The sequence below is a fragment of the Elephas maximus genome, chromosome 19, assembly GCF_024166365.1.
Source record: "Elephas maximus indicus isolate mEleMax1 chromosome 19, mEleMax1 primary haplotype, whole genome shotgun sequence".
NCBI lineage: Eukaryota > Metazoa > Chordata > Mammalia > Proboscidea > Elephantidae > Elephas > Elephas maximus.
Window position 1 is genome coordinate 50,680,054 of NC_064837.1, and position 16,418 is coordinate 50,696,471.

The window sequence follows — 16,418 nt, forward strand, 5'->3', positions numbered from 1 at the left end:
CCAAACGCAGGAAACCATTAGTAACAAAGGAGTCCCTGGGTGGTCCAAACGGTTAAGTGCTGAACTACGAACCAAAAGGTTGGCTGTTCAAATCCACCCAGGGTGCCTCAGAAGTAAGGCCTGGCAACTTGCTTCTGAAAGGTCACAGCCTTGAAAAGCCTACGGAGCAGTTCTACTCTGCACAATGGGGTTGCTATGAATCAGAATCGCCTCGACAGCAACCAACAACCATAACATGGGGAAGGAATCCTGGGTCTGAGTGGAGCAGTTAAGGAAGGCTTCTTGGAGGAGGCAGAATGTGAGATGAAGCTTGAAGAATGAGTGGGCCGAAAAGATGGCTAGGGACTGCTGTTCCAAAAGATGAGATAGATCAGGGAGGTAGATGCCAGGGCATTGCAGGTTCTGGGGCTTAAGTCATCCTCTGGTACCTGGGAGAGAGTGAAGAATTTTTACAGTGGAGAAATTAGATCTCATTTGCATGTTAGAAAGAATGGGCAGAAGGGAGAAAAGTTTGACCTATGAAGAGGCTACTGCAGAAGTCCAGGCAATAGGACTGTAATGCATCCGGACAAAGTCGTGGGTGGGAGCCAGGCAAGTGTAGCCTGGCTCTGAGTTAGAGCAAGGTAAACAGGATTCTGACACATGAGAATCTGACGAAAGCTATGGAACTTCTCTCAGAACAAAGTACATGTGCATAAGCACATGACATTTTGCACATGATTACAGGGGTCTTATATTCCCGAAAGCTCCAGGTTAAAAAGCCAGTTCCTTGGAATTCTATGAGTCAAAACAGCATAGTGCTTAAACCTGCGGATGCTGGAGCCTGACTGCTTGGTTCATAATCTCAGCTCCACCACCTACTAGCTGTGTGACCTTGGGCAAGGCATTGAAGTTTTCCTCCTCTGTAAACCAGAAGTAATCCTAGCACCTATGTCAAGGGTCGTTAACAATGATTAAGTGAGTTAATACACGTAAAGTGCCTAGAACCGTGTGTGGCACACAGAAATGCTCAGGAAGTATTGGTCATTATTAACATGGGGTTAAATCAAGGTGCTATTGAGACCCCCACACTACACTCACTCCGCTTTGTATGAAGCTTCACGGTGGGCAGCTTGGTATCCTCTGGTGTGGGCCCTCCTGCCCAAGCCCCAGTACTCACTTTTCCCTTTCCTTGAACCTATCCCTTCCTTTTTAATTTGAGCCCCTACTAGCCTCACACTTGGTTATTAAAGAGTTAAGCCTCCTAACCCCTCTTCTGAGAGGAGGAAGAAGAGGACCTAGGCCCTATCTCCACGAAGGCCCAGTCTTTTCCTTTGCTTTGAGATGCCAGTGCTAGGAAGCACAGTGCCTTTCCCAACGCTAAACTTCCTGCCTACGATCTGCCAATCTCTCTAAAATGTTCCAGCTCCACATTTTCTACTGGTCCTAACAGGAGGTGGGCAACAGGTGGGAGAAGCAGATGCCAAGTTCATTTAACTGTGTGATAGAGGAGAAAGCATGGGATTTCAACCAGAAGGTCCCTACTAAGTAATTGTGTGTCCCTGAGCAAGTCTCTTCCCCCTCTCGGCCTCAGTTTTGTCATCATACTTGTCCTTCTGGGGAAGACCCAGGGCCAGCTTGGATCACATGGCTAAGCACCCCTGTCAGCTACTGTTCTCCTGCCTTCTGAGTCTTCAAAACTACACAGCTCCTGCTGCCACTGCAACTAGCAGCAAAGCAAGAGGGAAACTGAGGTAGGACTTAGGGTCATTAACCACAGCAGGCTTTAGTGAAAAGAGCTGACCCTCCCAGCTCATTGGACCCCTGCCCATCTCTCTGCGTGACTTTCCTAGACTCGGTCTTTTGATCTGTGTTTCTTTGACTTGCTTATGAATTCCTTGAGGGCACAAGAGCCTTTTCCATTTCTTTATCCCCAACGTCAACCACTGTGCCTGATACATAGTAGTCACTCATTCATTCAATGGCTTTTACTGAGCACCGTGCTAGGTACTGGGAATACAAAGTCGAACAATCCAGACAAGGTCCCTGTCCTCGTGGAGTTTATATTCTAGTGAGGATGACTGGCAGTAAAGATGCAAACCATGATAATTACAAATTATGACAAGTGCTGTTTAGAAAATACTGTTGTGATGTGGGGGGTGGTTTACTTGAGAGTAAGGTGGCAGGGAAGGTCTGACATCTGAGCTGAGACATGAAGGATAAAAACAGCCAGACAAGAACATCTTCGTTTAATAAACCTGTGCTGCAAGGATTGTTGTAATTAGCTGAATAAATGAATAGCTATATGGCGGATAAAACCAAACTCTGGTGGCGTAGTGGTTGAGTACTACACCTTCTAACCAAGAGGTTGGCAGTTCAAATCCGCCAGGCGCTCCTTCGAAACTCTACGGGGCAGTTCTACTCCGTCCTGTAGGATCGCTTATGAGTCGGAGTTGACTCGACGGCAGTGGGTTTGGTCTTTCTTGGGTATATGGTGGATGGATAGACTAACAGTCAGATAAACCATCTGGGTAGGTTTTGGTGTGAATGAGAGTCTCGCTGTAGTAATGTACCTAGTCTTAACAGAAGAGAGGAGGGTGGGCCAAAAAAAAACCCTTTGCCATCGAATGGATTCTGACTCAGAGTGACCCGTTTAGGACAGAGTAGAAGTGCCCCATAGAGTTTCGAAGGCTGAAATCTTTCTCACGCAGGGCGGCTAGTAGCTCAAACCGTCGATCTTTTGGTTAGCAGCTGAGCGCTTAACCACCGCACCACCAGGCTCCTTGGAGGCTGGGCTGGGATGGATGGAATGGGCCCAAAATTCCTCAAGCTTGCTCTCACCTGAACGCGTGTTGAACTAGTCGACCGGCCCGTGAGGCCACAGGGGGGCGACCGAGAGCTCATTCATTTCTCCTTTAAGGCCAGGGCGGAAGGCTGGCGGGTGAAGGAACTTTGTGTCGGCAGGGTAGAAATAAGGCGGAACTTTAAGAGGGCGGAGACACTTGGAGTGGCGGTGGGTTCGAATGCGGCTCCCAGGTTCCCGGAGACGCTCCCTCTATCCCCGCCCGGGTCGCAACGACACCGCCCTCCGGCTCCTCCCAGGGGGCACCGTCGCCGGAACTCCCATCCTCCCGCCCGGACCGAGTCCGAGGCCCCGGCGCCCGCCTTAGTCGGGGGCCCGCCAGGGCAACCCACGGGCCGGAGCCCACCCGCCGTCGCCATGGTAATGCCGCGCCGACACCCGGATATCCCCAGCCGCCTGGTCCCTGAGACCCTGAGCCCTCCCTCGGGGTTCCAGCCCTCACCTGCGGCCTGGCGAGCTGCAGAGCCGGAGCCCGGGTGTGGGCAAGAGTCCGGGTGGGGTCAGGAGACCCGGGCGCTGGTCGGGGCTTAGCATGGACGCGCTGGGAGATTCTAGGAAGGCACTTCTCCTTCTGTGGGCCTCAGTTTTCCTCCAGCTGGCTTCCTTCTTTTCTAGAACTCCTGTTCATCCTTCCCTGCCCACTCAAACATCACTGCCTCCTGAGCCTGCCCCCATTCAGTAACGCTTTCCATCATGACCCTTAGACACTTAGAGGTGGGCATCTCCACTGTGAGAGCAGCCTGCCTTTGCTCCCTGCCCCCTTCCAGGATTAATGCAGGTGGATCTGAGGGGATTATTGTACAAGAAGGGATTCTTAATCATCTAAATCTTTAAATAGACCCAATTTTCTCTCTTCTCATCCCTTATTTCTCCCCCAGCACTAGCAGAAAATAGCACACCTGATGGCCTTTTTGCTAGAATTGGGAAAAAGGGTAGGGAGGACAGAGTGTACTTTCAAATGGCATTTCTTCTTCAACCTCAATTGCTTTGTTTTCCTTTCAGGCATGCAGTTTGCAGAAGCTGTTTGCTGTGGAAGAGGAGTTTGAAGATGAGGTAAGAAGTGTTGGTGATCAGAGGTGGCAGAGAAGGTCTTAAGATGTAAACACCCAGTCATGGAACATCTGGGAGCAGCCGAATACATTTTAGTTGACATGCATATGGTTGTTTTTTTTTTTTTTTGTCTGGGTGAGGCTGAGAAATGTAAACAACCCATTTAACTGTCTTAAAAACAAACAAAACTCCAGAGAGATGAATTGCCTAATTGTCGTACCTTTAAATTCTAAGGGTCCCTGCTTGGAAGCTGTGTCATGTAGGTGATTTAATTCACCTTCATGATGACTTACTTGAGGTAGGAAGAATGTGTGTGGAGGGCCAGAGAAGTGTAGGAGACAGCAAGAGGCCTGCGGACACCAACTGCCTATGTGAGTCAGGGCAAATTACTGCATTCTCTGGCCTTCCATTTTCTCTTCAGCAAATGAGAGGAGCTCCTCTACCTCAGATGCCTTTCCCTTCCTTCCTTCCCTCTCCTCAGTCCATGAGAGGTTAGATTGGTCTAGAGTCAGCACATTGGAGTCACCCCTGTCTAGGCCCCACAGCACACCAACGAAATCAGAATCTCTGAGGATGGGCCCAGGCAGGGGTGTTAATGTGCAGCCAGAGACCACTGAACCGGCAATCCCCACAGCTCCCTTCCTGCTCAAATCCAACGGATATAGTTTCATCCATGAGGCCTGAAATTGTTACCTCAAATCATTTTACCAAAGAAGCAGAATTTAAGCAAGTAAAGCCCAAAGAAGAAAATTAACCTGCTTAGAATACAGCACAAATAGCCAGGATGAGGATTCAGCTTGCTGAACCCAGTCTAATGTAGTGGAAACCACTAAGACACATTTGTTAGAATACAATTGTTCTGTTTTACCAGGAACAAACAGTTCAGAATCTACTTTTTATCTCCGAATACTTTGCCTGAAAACTCCAATTTAGAACTCATTTTGAGGTCTAATTTTTGTGCCAGGTATGGTGGCGGACGCTGCACCAGGGGCCCACCTGACAGCCCAGGCTCCACCCTCCCCTTCCTTGGAGGCCTTTGGAAGCTGAGGTTTGAAGGGAACAAGAGACCTTCCTCAGACCTCTTAAAAACCAGTCTGTGGCTTGTCTCATTCACTAAGGCCCTAAGGCAGAGGGACAAGGGCACACGTGAGTTCTAGTCCTGGTTCTGTGGAGTTACTTAACCTGTCCTGTGTCTCAATTCCTGCAGCCATAAAGCAGGAATAATAATAGTACCTATTCATAGGGCCACTGTGAGAATTGATTGAGAGAATTCCGGTAAAGTGCTTACATGGAACCTGGCACCCAGTGAGGTTTCCAGCATTAGTTGTTTTTATTATTGCTTGGGGACTTGATTTGTGTTTTCACAACAGGACATGTGCCCTTGTCTTTGTCTTTCAGCTTTGGAGACGTATGATTACAGACTGTAAAAGTGACTGTTTCAGTGACCTTCTGGGTCTTACCAGGTGATGGTAGGACAGCTTGCTAGGCCAGTGGTGGAATTAGGGTGAAGGGCTCTGACATGTCAAGTTTCCAATCCATGGCAATTGCAGACTAGACCCTTTCCCCCTTCCCAAGGCAGAATGACATCGTGTCTGAGAATGAGCTCTTCAGGAGGAAGGGAATCCGTCAACCCCAGGGTCATCAGCATTTTATTGCTGCTGTAATTATAATCATCATTATTATTGTTTTCAACCCCAAGGTGATCCTGCTGGAGTTTGTGACTCTCTTGATAACATACAATGCAGGAAGAAACCTTTTTCTAGCCCAGACAAACGAATGGGGCGGCAGGGAGTGGGGGTGGATGGGACCTTCCTGTCAGTTAAATCAGCAGTTCTGACTCAAAAACACCCTCGGAACAGGTCTGTTGCTCTTGAAGGTGTCAATCTCACCTTGCTTCCCAACTGGAATCCACACTTAATTTAACTTGCCTGAAAATCTATATTTAACTTCTGCCTATTTTGCTGGATCCAAGCTCTTTCTGGCTTACTGAAGGCAGTGTGTGCGCGTGCGCACGTGTGTGTGTGTGTGTGTGTGTATCTTTCCAGTGGGGAGTGGGCTGAGGACAGGCAGCATGACCAGCTGGATAGATCCCTGTTGCACAGGCTGGACCCCAGCGACCTAGTCTCCTGGAGATGGGTGTTTGACCTTGGATTGGTTTGACTCCATGGTGCCCTTGTGTGTGCTTCTTCTGCTTCCGTAACTGCCCCAGAGATTGAAGAAAGAGAAAAGCAACCTGAAGACTTAGCCTTAGAATGTTTCTGATAGAAGCCAGGCAGTGGGCTCATGGGCAAGGTCAAAGGTGGTGAGAAACAACACCATTGCCTTTCTGGCATGTACACCACCTGCCTGAAACAGCGAAAGCAGAGTGTTTCCTGATTTCTTCTCTGTAGGATTTCTTGTCCGCTGTAGAGGATGCAGAGAACCAGCTTGCTGGCTCACTGCCTGTGAATGCTGGGTGCCTGAGACCTGCATCTTCCAGGCCACAGGCCACAGTGCAGGCACAGTCCTCCAGGTGGCCGCCGTCACACCCCACTGCTCCTTCTGAGACTTCTGGCCTGCCAGCCCTGGGACTCCGCCTCCCTACCTCCAGCATGTCCAGGGCCGTCAGGGGCCCCCGTTCCACAGGGACAGCCCCCCTAAGACCTGTCTCAACTTCCAACAGCTGGACTGGCAATCAGAGAAGAGTGACACTGCCTGAAGCACTCAGAGAGCCAGCAAGACCCCAGTCCTCAGCCTTCTGCCCCCTACCCACCTTGGAGACTCAGCAGCAGGTTGTTGGTGGCCCTCAGGGACCTGAGCAAGATGAATTTGATGACGTCCTGGCAAGCATGGAGCTGGAGGGGCCTGGCACGGAGCTAGAACTTGGAGTTAGCAGTGAGGCCACAGGAATCCTGTCCCCCTGTCAGGGAGAGGACCTGGTATTGGCCAAAAAGGCCCGGGTAGCTGAGCCGAGTGGATCTTGCCCAAAAGGGTCTACGCTTGCCACCCACAATAGGCATGATGGCCTTATTTCAGTCCAGGGCCAGCCTCTAGATCCAGTTGTCAACAGCAAGACTCCACAGTGCCACTTGAGACCTGGTGCCCCTGGTAGCCTTCCTATCCCAACTGCTTCAACAGTCCGCACTCAACAAGGCCACTGGGGAGTCTGTACCAAAGGCTCCTCTCTTCAAGCACCCCACCCGCTCCAATCTGCTAGAGGTTCTTTTCAGTGCAGCCCTCAAAACCGTTTCTCCCACCAGCCACCCCAGTCTCCAGGTGGCTGTTTCAGTGGCAAACCTCGATTCCCTGGAACACGGACTCCCAACTCAGGCTGTTCTGCTCCCTCAAGGGTCCTCTCTGGATTCTGTCCACAGGGGCTCTTAGAGCCTCACGCTTCAGTGGCTTCTATAGCGTCTCCTGCTCACACCCCAAAGGGCCCGTGTTCCTCCCTGGTTCCCCAGGCAGCTCTGCAGACGCCCGTAGTCACCAACCACCTGGTGCAACTAGTCACTGCTGCCAACCGGACACCCCAGCCGCCCACCCGCACCACCACCCAAGCCAAAGCCCGCCGCTTCCCCGGCCCTGCAGGGCTCCTGCCACACCAGGTGAGTGAGGCCATCTCTCGGCAGTGGCCAGAGCTCTCCAGGGCGTTGGTGGGCGGGGGAGGGAGCAGAGAGGGAAGGTTTCCCAAGATGTAGATGAAGTCAAAAGAAGTGAGAAGGAAGAATGAGATGCCTGAAAAACCACATGTGAGAGAGATGCTTAGGACTCTGACAGCTTTCTTATGTTTACTGAGCACCAACTGTGTGCTAGGCACAGGGGCAGGAAGCTTCACTCACTTACATTTGCTAAGGGCTTGTATGGGTTAGACAGTTTGCTTGGGACTGAGAATACAGAGGTTAAAACAGAAATAGCCATGTCTTTAGGAGCTTACAGTGTGGTGGAAGATATAGGCGCAAAAAGGTGATGATACCCAGAATGCAGAGTGTGAGTGGAGGGTATTTCCTGGGTGCTGGGAGGCACTGGCCCCGCTGTGGGCTTGCTGAATAGGAGGTTAACAGGTGTGGGGGAAGCACTGCGCTCTGGGGGACATTCCAGCAGTGGCAAGACGGGGAAGATCATGCACAAAGACACAGAGGCGTCAGAGCGGGGCACTCTTGGAGATCCACAGAACAGTTCCTGTGGCTGATGCATGTGGGTCAAGATGGGAAAGCTGGGGCTGGAAAGAAGACAGGACTAAGAGGTTGGATTTAAGCAGTGGGGGAAGGACAGGATCCATCAAACTAGTATTCAGGTACCAAAGCAAACCTGTTGCTGTCTAGTTAATTCCAACTCATAGCAACCCTGTAGGGCAGAGTAGAACTGCCCCATAGGGTTTCCAAGGCTGTAAATCTTTACGGAAGCAGACTGCCACATCTTTCTCCCTTGGAGTGGCTGGTGGGTTCGAACTGCTGACCTTTTGGTAGCAGCCGAGTTCTTAACCACAGCACCACCAGGGCTCCTTAGTCTTGGAATAGAATTCTGGATAATCAAGCTGGGAGGATTTGATCTGGTTGTGATAGGTACACCCCTTTCTTCCTCGTTTTAAGGGTGTTGGAAACCATTTCTGCCTGTTGTTGGTTCTTCTCTAGAGTTTTAAGAGAATCCAAGGAAACCACCTATGTTCCTCCTGGGCTGATCTCCCTGTAGGGAAGGGCCAGGCCCCCAGAAGGCTCTTGGGGAAAACCTCCTTTTGGCTCAACCGAAGCCTCTGTTCAGGTCATCGTCCCCTTCAGGCAGTCCTGGATTTTCTTCCTTGGCCAGCTCCAGCTTCCTCACATTCCCAAAACGATCCCAAAAGTGTTTTTTTTTTTTTTTTTTGAGCTGCTGATGAGGCTCCTGAGACTTCGTGAGGAGAGATGTAATATGTGTTAATTGTCCTTGATAGTTTCCTGAACTCATTATATAACGCAGACAAGAAGTTATACTTGTAAATAACAGCTGCTGAGTTTGCTCTCACCTTCTCCTTCTCCCTCCTCTCTTAGCATAGCGGGAAAAATCTGGAGGAGATCATGGTTTCCACACCTCAGACTCCGACTCATGGTGCTCTGGCTAAATTCCGGATGGAGGTAGCTTATCCCACATGATTGTTAACTTCTTGGGGATCGTTTGAGAGTGAGGGGCAGCCCTGCATGTTTCAGGAGTTGAGAAGCAGAGTTGATGCCTATTCTCTGCTGTCACACACCAGAGGGCATTTGGAGACGGCGGTTGGGGGAGGCGGCAGTTTTACTGGTATAAACTGAGGCCTATTCTGATGCCAGCCAGTTGCTCACCTATCCCATGGGTCCAGCCTTCTTTACCACCCACGAAATAAAGGCCCACCTAGTTCCACCTTCCCACGGGGGAGAAGAGTGTCCTAAGTATTACGAGATCGTATCTCAGGAACCCTGCTCAGGTTTCTGGGAGCTGAACAGGGAAGGCTCTGCCTTCATTTTGCCTCCACTGTTTTCTTTTGGTGGGTGGGACCCAACCTCCCTCCTTCCTGGGATTCTGGCTGACCTCACTCTCAGTTTTGGTTTTTCTTTTTGCTGTAGCTCCCCAGATCTGCCAAAGCAGTAAATATCCACGTGGATTCAAAGCATTTAGTAATGTAGGAAGGTTAATGATTAAAGCTAGAGGTACCCCAAATAAATATGGGACTGGTTTCAAAGTGGCTAAGACACTCTGTAACCCTCTCAGTGCATGTGGTGGCTCCCTGCTGCTAAGACTTCGAGTGTTTTATAAGAGACAAGCATGGATAGCCTTTTGCTTCAATGTAATTAAAGTCAGGACCTGAGTATTATTATTATTATTAAGAACAATCTTTCCTCTAGCTGCCTAGTAAACAAAGTGATATGCAACAAGATTTCACAAACCATTTTCTGGAGGAGGGACTGTGGCTGCCAGGGCGCAGTCCTGTCCTCCCTCACCCCACCATCCTGTCTCACCCAAGGGACTTTAGCAGGGTGGCCCCCTTAACATAGGCCCCTGCTCTGCTCTGTGGTGCCAGATTGTTGCTAGTTCCCAGGCATCGGTAGAGGAGGATTTTGGGCGAGGGCCTTGGCTGACCATGAAATCTTCTCTGGGCCTGGATGAGAGAGACCCCACCTGCTTCCTCTGTACCTACAGCATCATCATGGTGCTGCGGAAGGTAAGAATCCTGGGCACCGAGATCTAAACCAAGAGCATTTCTATCCCTTTCACCAACTGACTGGCCCACCTTCAGAAAGAAGCTATGTCTTCCCTCCCTCTTACCTCAGGCCTGTCTCTCTGGTTGTGTCTTTACTCCTCTGCCTCTCATTACTATCCACAGCATTGGGCACAGGCAGGAGAGGGTGGCCATGGGCGCATCTGTGCACTTCTGGGTCCCCGAGTGGGTGGGGTAAGCACCCTGCTGCCCTTCGAGCACTCAGTGGTCAAGGACTGGGTGCAGACACTTGTAGGACATGTGCTAACACAGCCTTGCCTGTGGCCTGCTGCAGGGGGGTGCTGTATAAGTCAGGGCTTCAAGCCGGTTCTTTCTGGTTTGAACCCCTGCTGACAATTTGGTTTTCCACCCCAGATACACTTAATCAGAATGTACATTTTAACAAGATCCCCAGGTGATTTTATACATAAGGTTCTATACGTGTAAATTCTCAGCAGGGGTTCAAACTGGAATGAACTGGTTCGAAGCCCTGGTATAAATACATATACACAAGCCAGGAGGAGGGAGAGAGGCAAAGGGGCTCTCGGCTTCAGGTCTGCCAGAGGAGGTGGAATAATCCCTGTAAACTGCCTCTGGGTAGGGCTGCCCCTCTGCCCTCCAAAGGAAGATCATCCCCACAGCTGTACTCTTCTGCCCCTCCATTCCCTGATTTGTCTGGTACATTTGGAAACCTGGGAAGTTACAAGTGGTCCATGGCTGGCTCAGCAAATGCCTTTCCTTGTAAACAGGCCGCCCTGAAGCAGCTGCCCAGGAACAAGGTCCCCAACATGGCGGTGATGATCAAGTCCCTGACCCGGAGCACGATGGACGCCAGCGTAGTTTTCAAGGACCCCACAGGTGAGGAGTTAGGTCCTGGGAGTGTCTGATGAGTGCCCTCTGTTAAAATCAGGAGGTGATTAGGAGCCTCCTGTCCATTTGCAGCTGGGAAAATGGAGGCAGCGAGCAGCCCACTTCCCACCTGGGCCCCAAACCAGCCCTGTGCTGTCTGGACCCCAAGGCTGACGGGCCCTTGTGGTATTTGCAGGGGAGATGCAGGGAACAGTGCACAGGGTGCTGCTGGAGACACGCCAGAATGAGCTGAAGCCAGGCTCAGTGCTGCTGCTGAAGCAGGTAGGGCATCTCCCACTGGGGACCTGCCCCACCCCCACCCAGGGAGAGCCCCTGAGGTGTCAGTCTCCTCACCTGTGAGCTGTCTTCCCACCCAAGACAAGGCAGTGAGTGGCTGGGCTGCTGCTAAGCCCTGGCTATCTGGACCTGAGTGAAGGCTTGTGGCCCCCATGCACAGGACACCAAGGGAGAGGCAGGCGGGGACCAGGTAGCCCTCTGGCACTGACCTTCCCCTTCCTCTACGCCAGATTGGAGTGTTTTCTCCTTCACTCCGGAATCACTACCTCAACGTGACGCCCAACAACTTGGTTCATATTTACAGCCCAGATTCTGGGGATGGGAACTTCCTCAAGGCATCTCAGCCCTTCCGCAAGGTAAGAGGGGCAGGATGAGATGAGGACTGATGGAGCCCCCTCCCCCCACCACCCTGCTCCAGGGAGCAGAGATATAAGGAAGGCAATTACCCGGAGGTGAAGAAGCAGCTCTGGGCACAGGGCCATTTCCTCCTGTCCCTGGTCCAGCTGCCCACCAGATGGCACCATAACAGTCCCTAGAGGAGCAGCTGACTTCTTAGTGATCCCTGTGTCCAATGGCAGGCTCGAGCATCTGAGAGGCTAGGAGTCACTTGAGAAGTAACCAAATTGAGGGTCTACCAGAGGGTGGTGGCGGGAAGTGACTGAAGGTCAGATCTGCTTCAGGGGGCGGTAGGAGAGGGCAGTGGGCTCCACACGGCCTGTCAGGTGAACCAGCACTTGCTCTGCGCCTTCTCTCCTGGCCTCTGCCTGTGCTAGGTGACAGGGACCCCACAAACAACTCTGGTGGGGACACCCTCTTTGGGAACTGAGATGAGCATTTGGGATCCGTGTAAGGTGAATGGGGTTCCAGCTAGGGTGAGGGTACAGAGTCTGGGCTTGATTCAGCACATGACATCACTTCTGTGGCCACCCTGCCCTTCCTAGGATCCTGGACCGTTGTCACGGCCTGGCCTGGGGCTGAGGACCTGGGTCTTATCCCAGCTCTGCTGATAACATGTGTGACATTGGGCAACCCTGGTCCTCTCCCTGCTATTGCTTCATCTATAAAACGAGTAGGTTAGACTTGGTAACCTCTATGAGCCCTTTAGCCCTAACTTTCTACATTTCTCTCATTTTTCCACTTCCTCCTCTATGTTCTCTTAAAAGTATATGGTCTCTCAACTTACAAAAAATAATCTTTTTGTTTCTTTTAAATTCCATATTATGTATACTCATTGGACAAAACTGAAATGGTACAGAATGAAGTAAAAGTGACATTCACCCTTTCCCACTCCCATCCTTTAGAGCTAACCATGGTTAGCAATTGCCAGTTTTGATTACTTACCCATATATTACCTATTTTGGGGATTGTTGGCAGATAATTTTTTAATCCCAGGCTAAGTCTGAGTGGCTTCTTCACTCTGCTCCAGTTAAATAAATTCCTTAAAACATTAGAAACCAATAGAATTAAGAAAGAAAATCAGCGAAAAATGTTGGGTTTTGAATTACCTGCTCTTTTGAGCATTCAAGATTTTGGTCCTCCTCAGCAGGGGCCTAACAACTGACTGGCCCCTGCCACACTCCTTCACACATCTCTTTCCTGACCGCCTACCTGTTCCTCTGAGATGGTCTGGATAGAGGCAGGACCATCGAGAGGGTTTTTAGGAGCACAGGCGTTGGTAACCAAATCCTCCGCCCTCAGGACCTAGGAAGCTTCCACAGCGGCCTCCAGCGTGAAGTGGATGCGAAGTCTGAGGAAGACCTCAGAACAGCACAGCACCCAGAGGCAAGGGCGTCCCCTGAGGAAGAACTCTCAGAAGCAGGTAAGGCAGTCAAAACATCCAGGAGCAAGAGAGGTTTTCCATCTATTCTTTTTTTAAATAATATTTTATTGTGTTTTTGGTGAAAGTTTACATAGCAAGTTAGGTTCCCATTTGACGATTTCCACACAAATTGATCAGTGACTTTAGTTACATTTTTCACAAAGATTCAGCATTCTCTTTAATTATGTTTTGATTGTTCCATTTCCAGTATCTAGTTTCCCTGTCTCCTTATCTTCTCATCTCTGCTTTGGATTAAATGTTGACCGTTTGGACTCATACAGGTGCTTTTTAGTGGAGCACTGATCTAACGGGTAATACTCTTTATTTTGTATGTCACTCTGCATTTCTGCTAAAAGGCGATCTCAGGGGATAGTTTGGTTCAAGGTTTAAAGACTGTCTCAGGGTGATAGTCTCAGGGAGTCCTCCAGTCTCAGGTGGTCCAGTTAGTTTGGCCTTTTTTAAGAATCTGGGTTTTGTTCTACATTTTTTTCCCATCCTATCCAAGATCATCTCTATTTTGACCCTGGTCAGATCAGTCAGTGGTGGTAGCCGGGCACCATCTAGTTCTTCTGGTTTCCGGGTGGTCTTTATATTTCTTCTTGAATAGCTCAGCCTGCATTCCCCTGGCTGCCATTCCTCTTTCTGGAATCTTACAGAAATCAGATGTGGTATCTTGTTTGGCAAGGCGGCAGGCCACAAGCTATTTAATGATGTGATAAAACTCCCTGCCCTGTCAAGTCGATTCCAACTCATAACAACCGTATGATATGATAGGGGCCACATAAAGCAATATGAGTGTGACCCACAGGTCTCCCCGATTTCCAGACCCTATGCTATTAACCACCAGATGGACAGGCACTGCCCTTGTGCCCTACTTGGAGTCTTCTGTGGACTGATGACCAGACCACGGAGGCAGATTTCCCTATCTTGACTAAGCTCAGAGGCCCTTTAGGGAGGATACCAGACCAGGATACAGACTTCCTGGGGATAGGCAGCTGATTCCTCAGGAGTGATCATCATCCAGGTGATGCTAACATAGTTCAGGCTCTGATCCTTAGTTTTTCAATTCCAGAAACTCAACCCTGTGTGGTCTCTAAGTTTATGCGATTATGGATGGGAATCTCAGACTAACCACATTCACAGTAGCCCATTTATTAGTATCCCATGAAAAAATATCTGCCCCTTAGCTGGAAGTTTGTATTGTCTGGGACCTTGCACTCTCCTTGTAAGTAAGCTTGATGACAAGCCAGATCATCTCCAGAAGGTTGCTGGTGCTCATGGGGTAATTTCTGTGGGGTTAGCTGTAGAATACCATGGCTGCTATCACATCTGCACTGTAGGGGCAGATCTGCCAGACAAGCAAACTGCTCGTGGTGACGTTCTACGGCTTCCTGATGCCATCCGGTAAACGGGCATCTTATAGTTGGAAAACAGTGGCTCTGAGAGCCAGATGGAGCCTCTGTTTGCTTACCTGGGCAAATGGTTTTACCTCTTTAAGTCCTGTTCTCTCAGGTGAAGTGGGGGTTGTAACAGAAGCTACCGTGAGATGCCTTATGCCCTGTTGTTAAGGTAGTTAACCATAAATGATGAGTACAGTGTGCTTGGCCCTGTGCCTGGCACAGAGCAAGCACTCGGTGTTAGCTGTTAACAATAATAATATCAGTCGGAATTACTGAGACCAGCTCTTTTTCCAAGTTGTCGGACATAAGGGCTCAATTTGAGAACAGCAGTTACTCTCATTCCTTAAGCCCACACTGGCACTTTGGGGGAGGGCATGATGCCCCACTCCTCAGATGAGAACCAGATTAATGAACTATGTAATTCTGAACACATCTAATAGTTTTTCCCGGCCTTGTTTCACCCTGTGTCAAACGAGAGGGCTGCGTTAGGGGACCTCGAAGCCTTCCTGCTCGGCACTGTGCCTCTAGGTGGAAACAGAGGAACCAGTGAGCCCCAAGGGGGTATTCTTTATGAGCTGAATAGCCTGGGGATTATGCCCCTGCCTTTTGTTGTGTGCAGGTAAGTGGGGAACGGAGGGAGAGGGAAGGCAGGCCAGCCTCAGGCCCGTTGGCATGGGCCCCACTGCCCAGGAGGAGCCACTTCACCAGCTGTACAGCCAGGCCAGGCCCTCCTGGGGAGCAGGAGCTGTGGTCCCAATTCATTGAAGCCCTGTTACTGGCACTAACCACCACCCCCTCTCTGCAGATGAGCTGGATGGGCTCCTGAGCGAGCTCCCTGAGGACTTCTTCTGTGGTACCAGCAATTGGGACTGCCCCAAGGCAGGGCACCCACCATGAGCAGGCAGCCTCTCAGCACCCAGGCAAGGCTCTGGCTGTGTCCGACCATGCCCAAGGGAGAGAAGATGACCATCGCAATTGGAAAATACACAAAGCATGGGCCTCTGTGGCTGCTCCCACCCCGGATGCTTTCCCTGAGAACGTCCTTGTCCCTGAGATTCTGCACTGCCATCACTTTGGGTCTTCCCTTGGCATTCCAGAATGCGGCCTAAGACTGGCTCTCCAGCCCTCCAGCCCTCTGACGTGTTGACCCTTCTCCTGCCAACAGAGAAAGTGTGTCACCTCCAGTGTCACTCTCCCCACCTCAGCTTGACTTGAGAGGATATTGGGTCTCATGTCCTCATCCCTTTACTCCCTAGTCCCTGGACAGCTGAGGAGCTGTGAGGAGTCACACCACAGCAGTGGTGACCTGTCCTTCTGACCTGGGAAGGACACATGCACACTTGCCTCTGCTTTGTCTCTTGAGGCCTGTGGCTGCCTAGCTCACTGTGCCCAAGATTCCCAGGTACAGGGCCAGGAGTGTGGGCTGTTGTACCTTGTCCTGAAATAAAGCAGCCTTCCCTCACCTGCCTCCCCTTCCTTTTTGCCCATGCTGCTGGTTGTCCTGTCTGTCCTGCCAGCGGTGCTTGGGCCAGAGCAGGGCTCGGGCAGATGACCAGACCAGGGCACAGCCAAGCAACTCATTTTTTCCTTTCTTTCTTTTTTTTTAATAAACTTTTTATTTTAGACAGTTTCAGATTTACAGAAAATTGAGAAGATAGTACAGAGTTCCCACATACCGCACACCCAACTGTCCCTATCTTTGTCACAATTAATGGACCAGTATTGATACATAATTATTAATTGAAGTCCATACTTTATATTTCCTCAGTTGTTCCCTAATGTCCTTTTTCTGTCCCAGGATCCCAGCCAGGACAGCACACACATTGAGTGGTCACGTCTTCTTTCAGCTGTGGTAGTTTCTGAGATTTTCTTTGTTTTAGATGACCTTGCCAGCTTTGAGAACTGGGCAGGTATATAGTAGGGTCCCCATCTATTGAACTTCGTCTGATTGTTTCTTAATAATTAGAGTGGCTTATG

At 50.3% G+C, this 16,418-nt stretch overlaps 1 protein-coding gene across 2 annotated transcripts; it reads left to right on the plus strand.

Annotated features, from left to right (window-relative positions):
* Window positions 1-2,996: 2,996 nt before the first annotated feature.
* On the plus strand, window positions 2,997-16,009 carry HROB (homologous recombination factor with OB-fold). Of its 2 annotated transcripts, none has more exons than XM_049861119.1 (10): window positions 2,997-3,202; window positions 3,845-3,895; window positions 6,283-7,476; window positions 8,896-8,979; window positions 9,900-10,040; window positions 10,826-10,934; window positions 11,122-11,207; window positions 11,453-11,578; window positions 12,921-13,041; window positions 15,247-16,009. In XM_049861119.1, exons 1-10 carry the CDS (start codon window positions 3,200-3,202, stop codon window positions 15,336-15,338), a joined length of 2,007 nt encoding a protein of 668 aa, XP_049717076.1. In that variant the 5' UTR covers window positions 2,997-3,199; the 3' UTR covers window positions 15,339-16,009. The 2 variants fall into 2 exon arrangements, with proteins under 2 accessions (XP_049717076.1, XP_049717077.1); XM_049861120.1 differs by having other exon boundaries at window positions 6,555-7,476.
* Window positions 16,010-16,418: the final 409 nt, after the last annotated feature.

Excerpts from the sequence above, each read along its gene's own strand:
- HROB (XM_049861119.1), top strand. Across the intron at positions 8,980-9,899 it reads TGGCTAAATTCCGGATGGAG|ATTGTTGCTAGTTCCCAGGC; the intron begins GTAGCTTATCCC and ends CTGTGGTGCCAG. Across the intron at positions 11,208-11,452 it reads CAGTGCTGCTGCTGAAGCAG|ATTGGAGTGTTTTCTCCTTC; the intron begins GTAGGGCATCTC and ends CCTCTACGCCAG.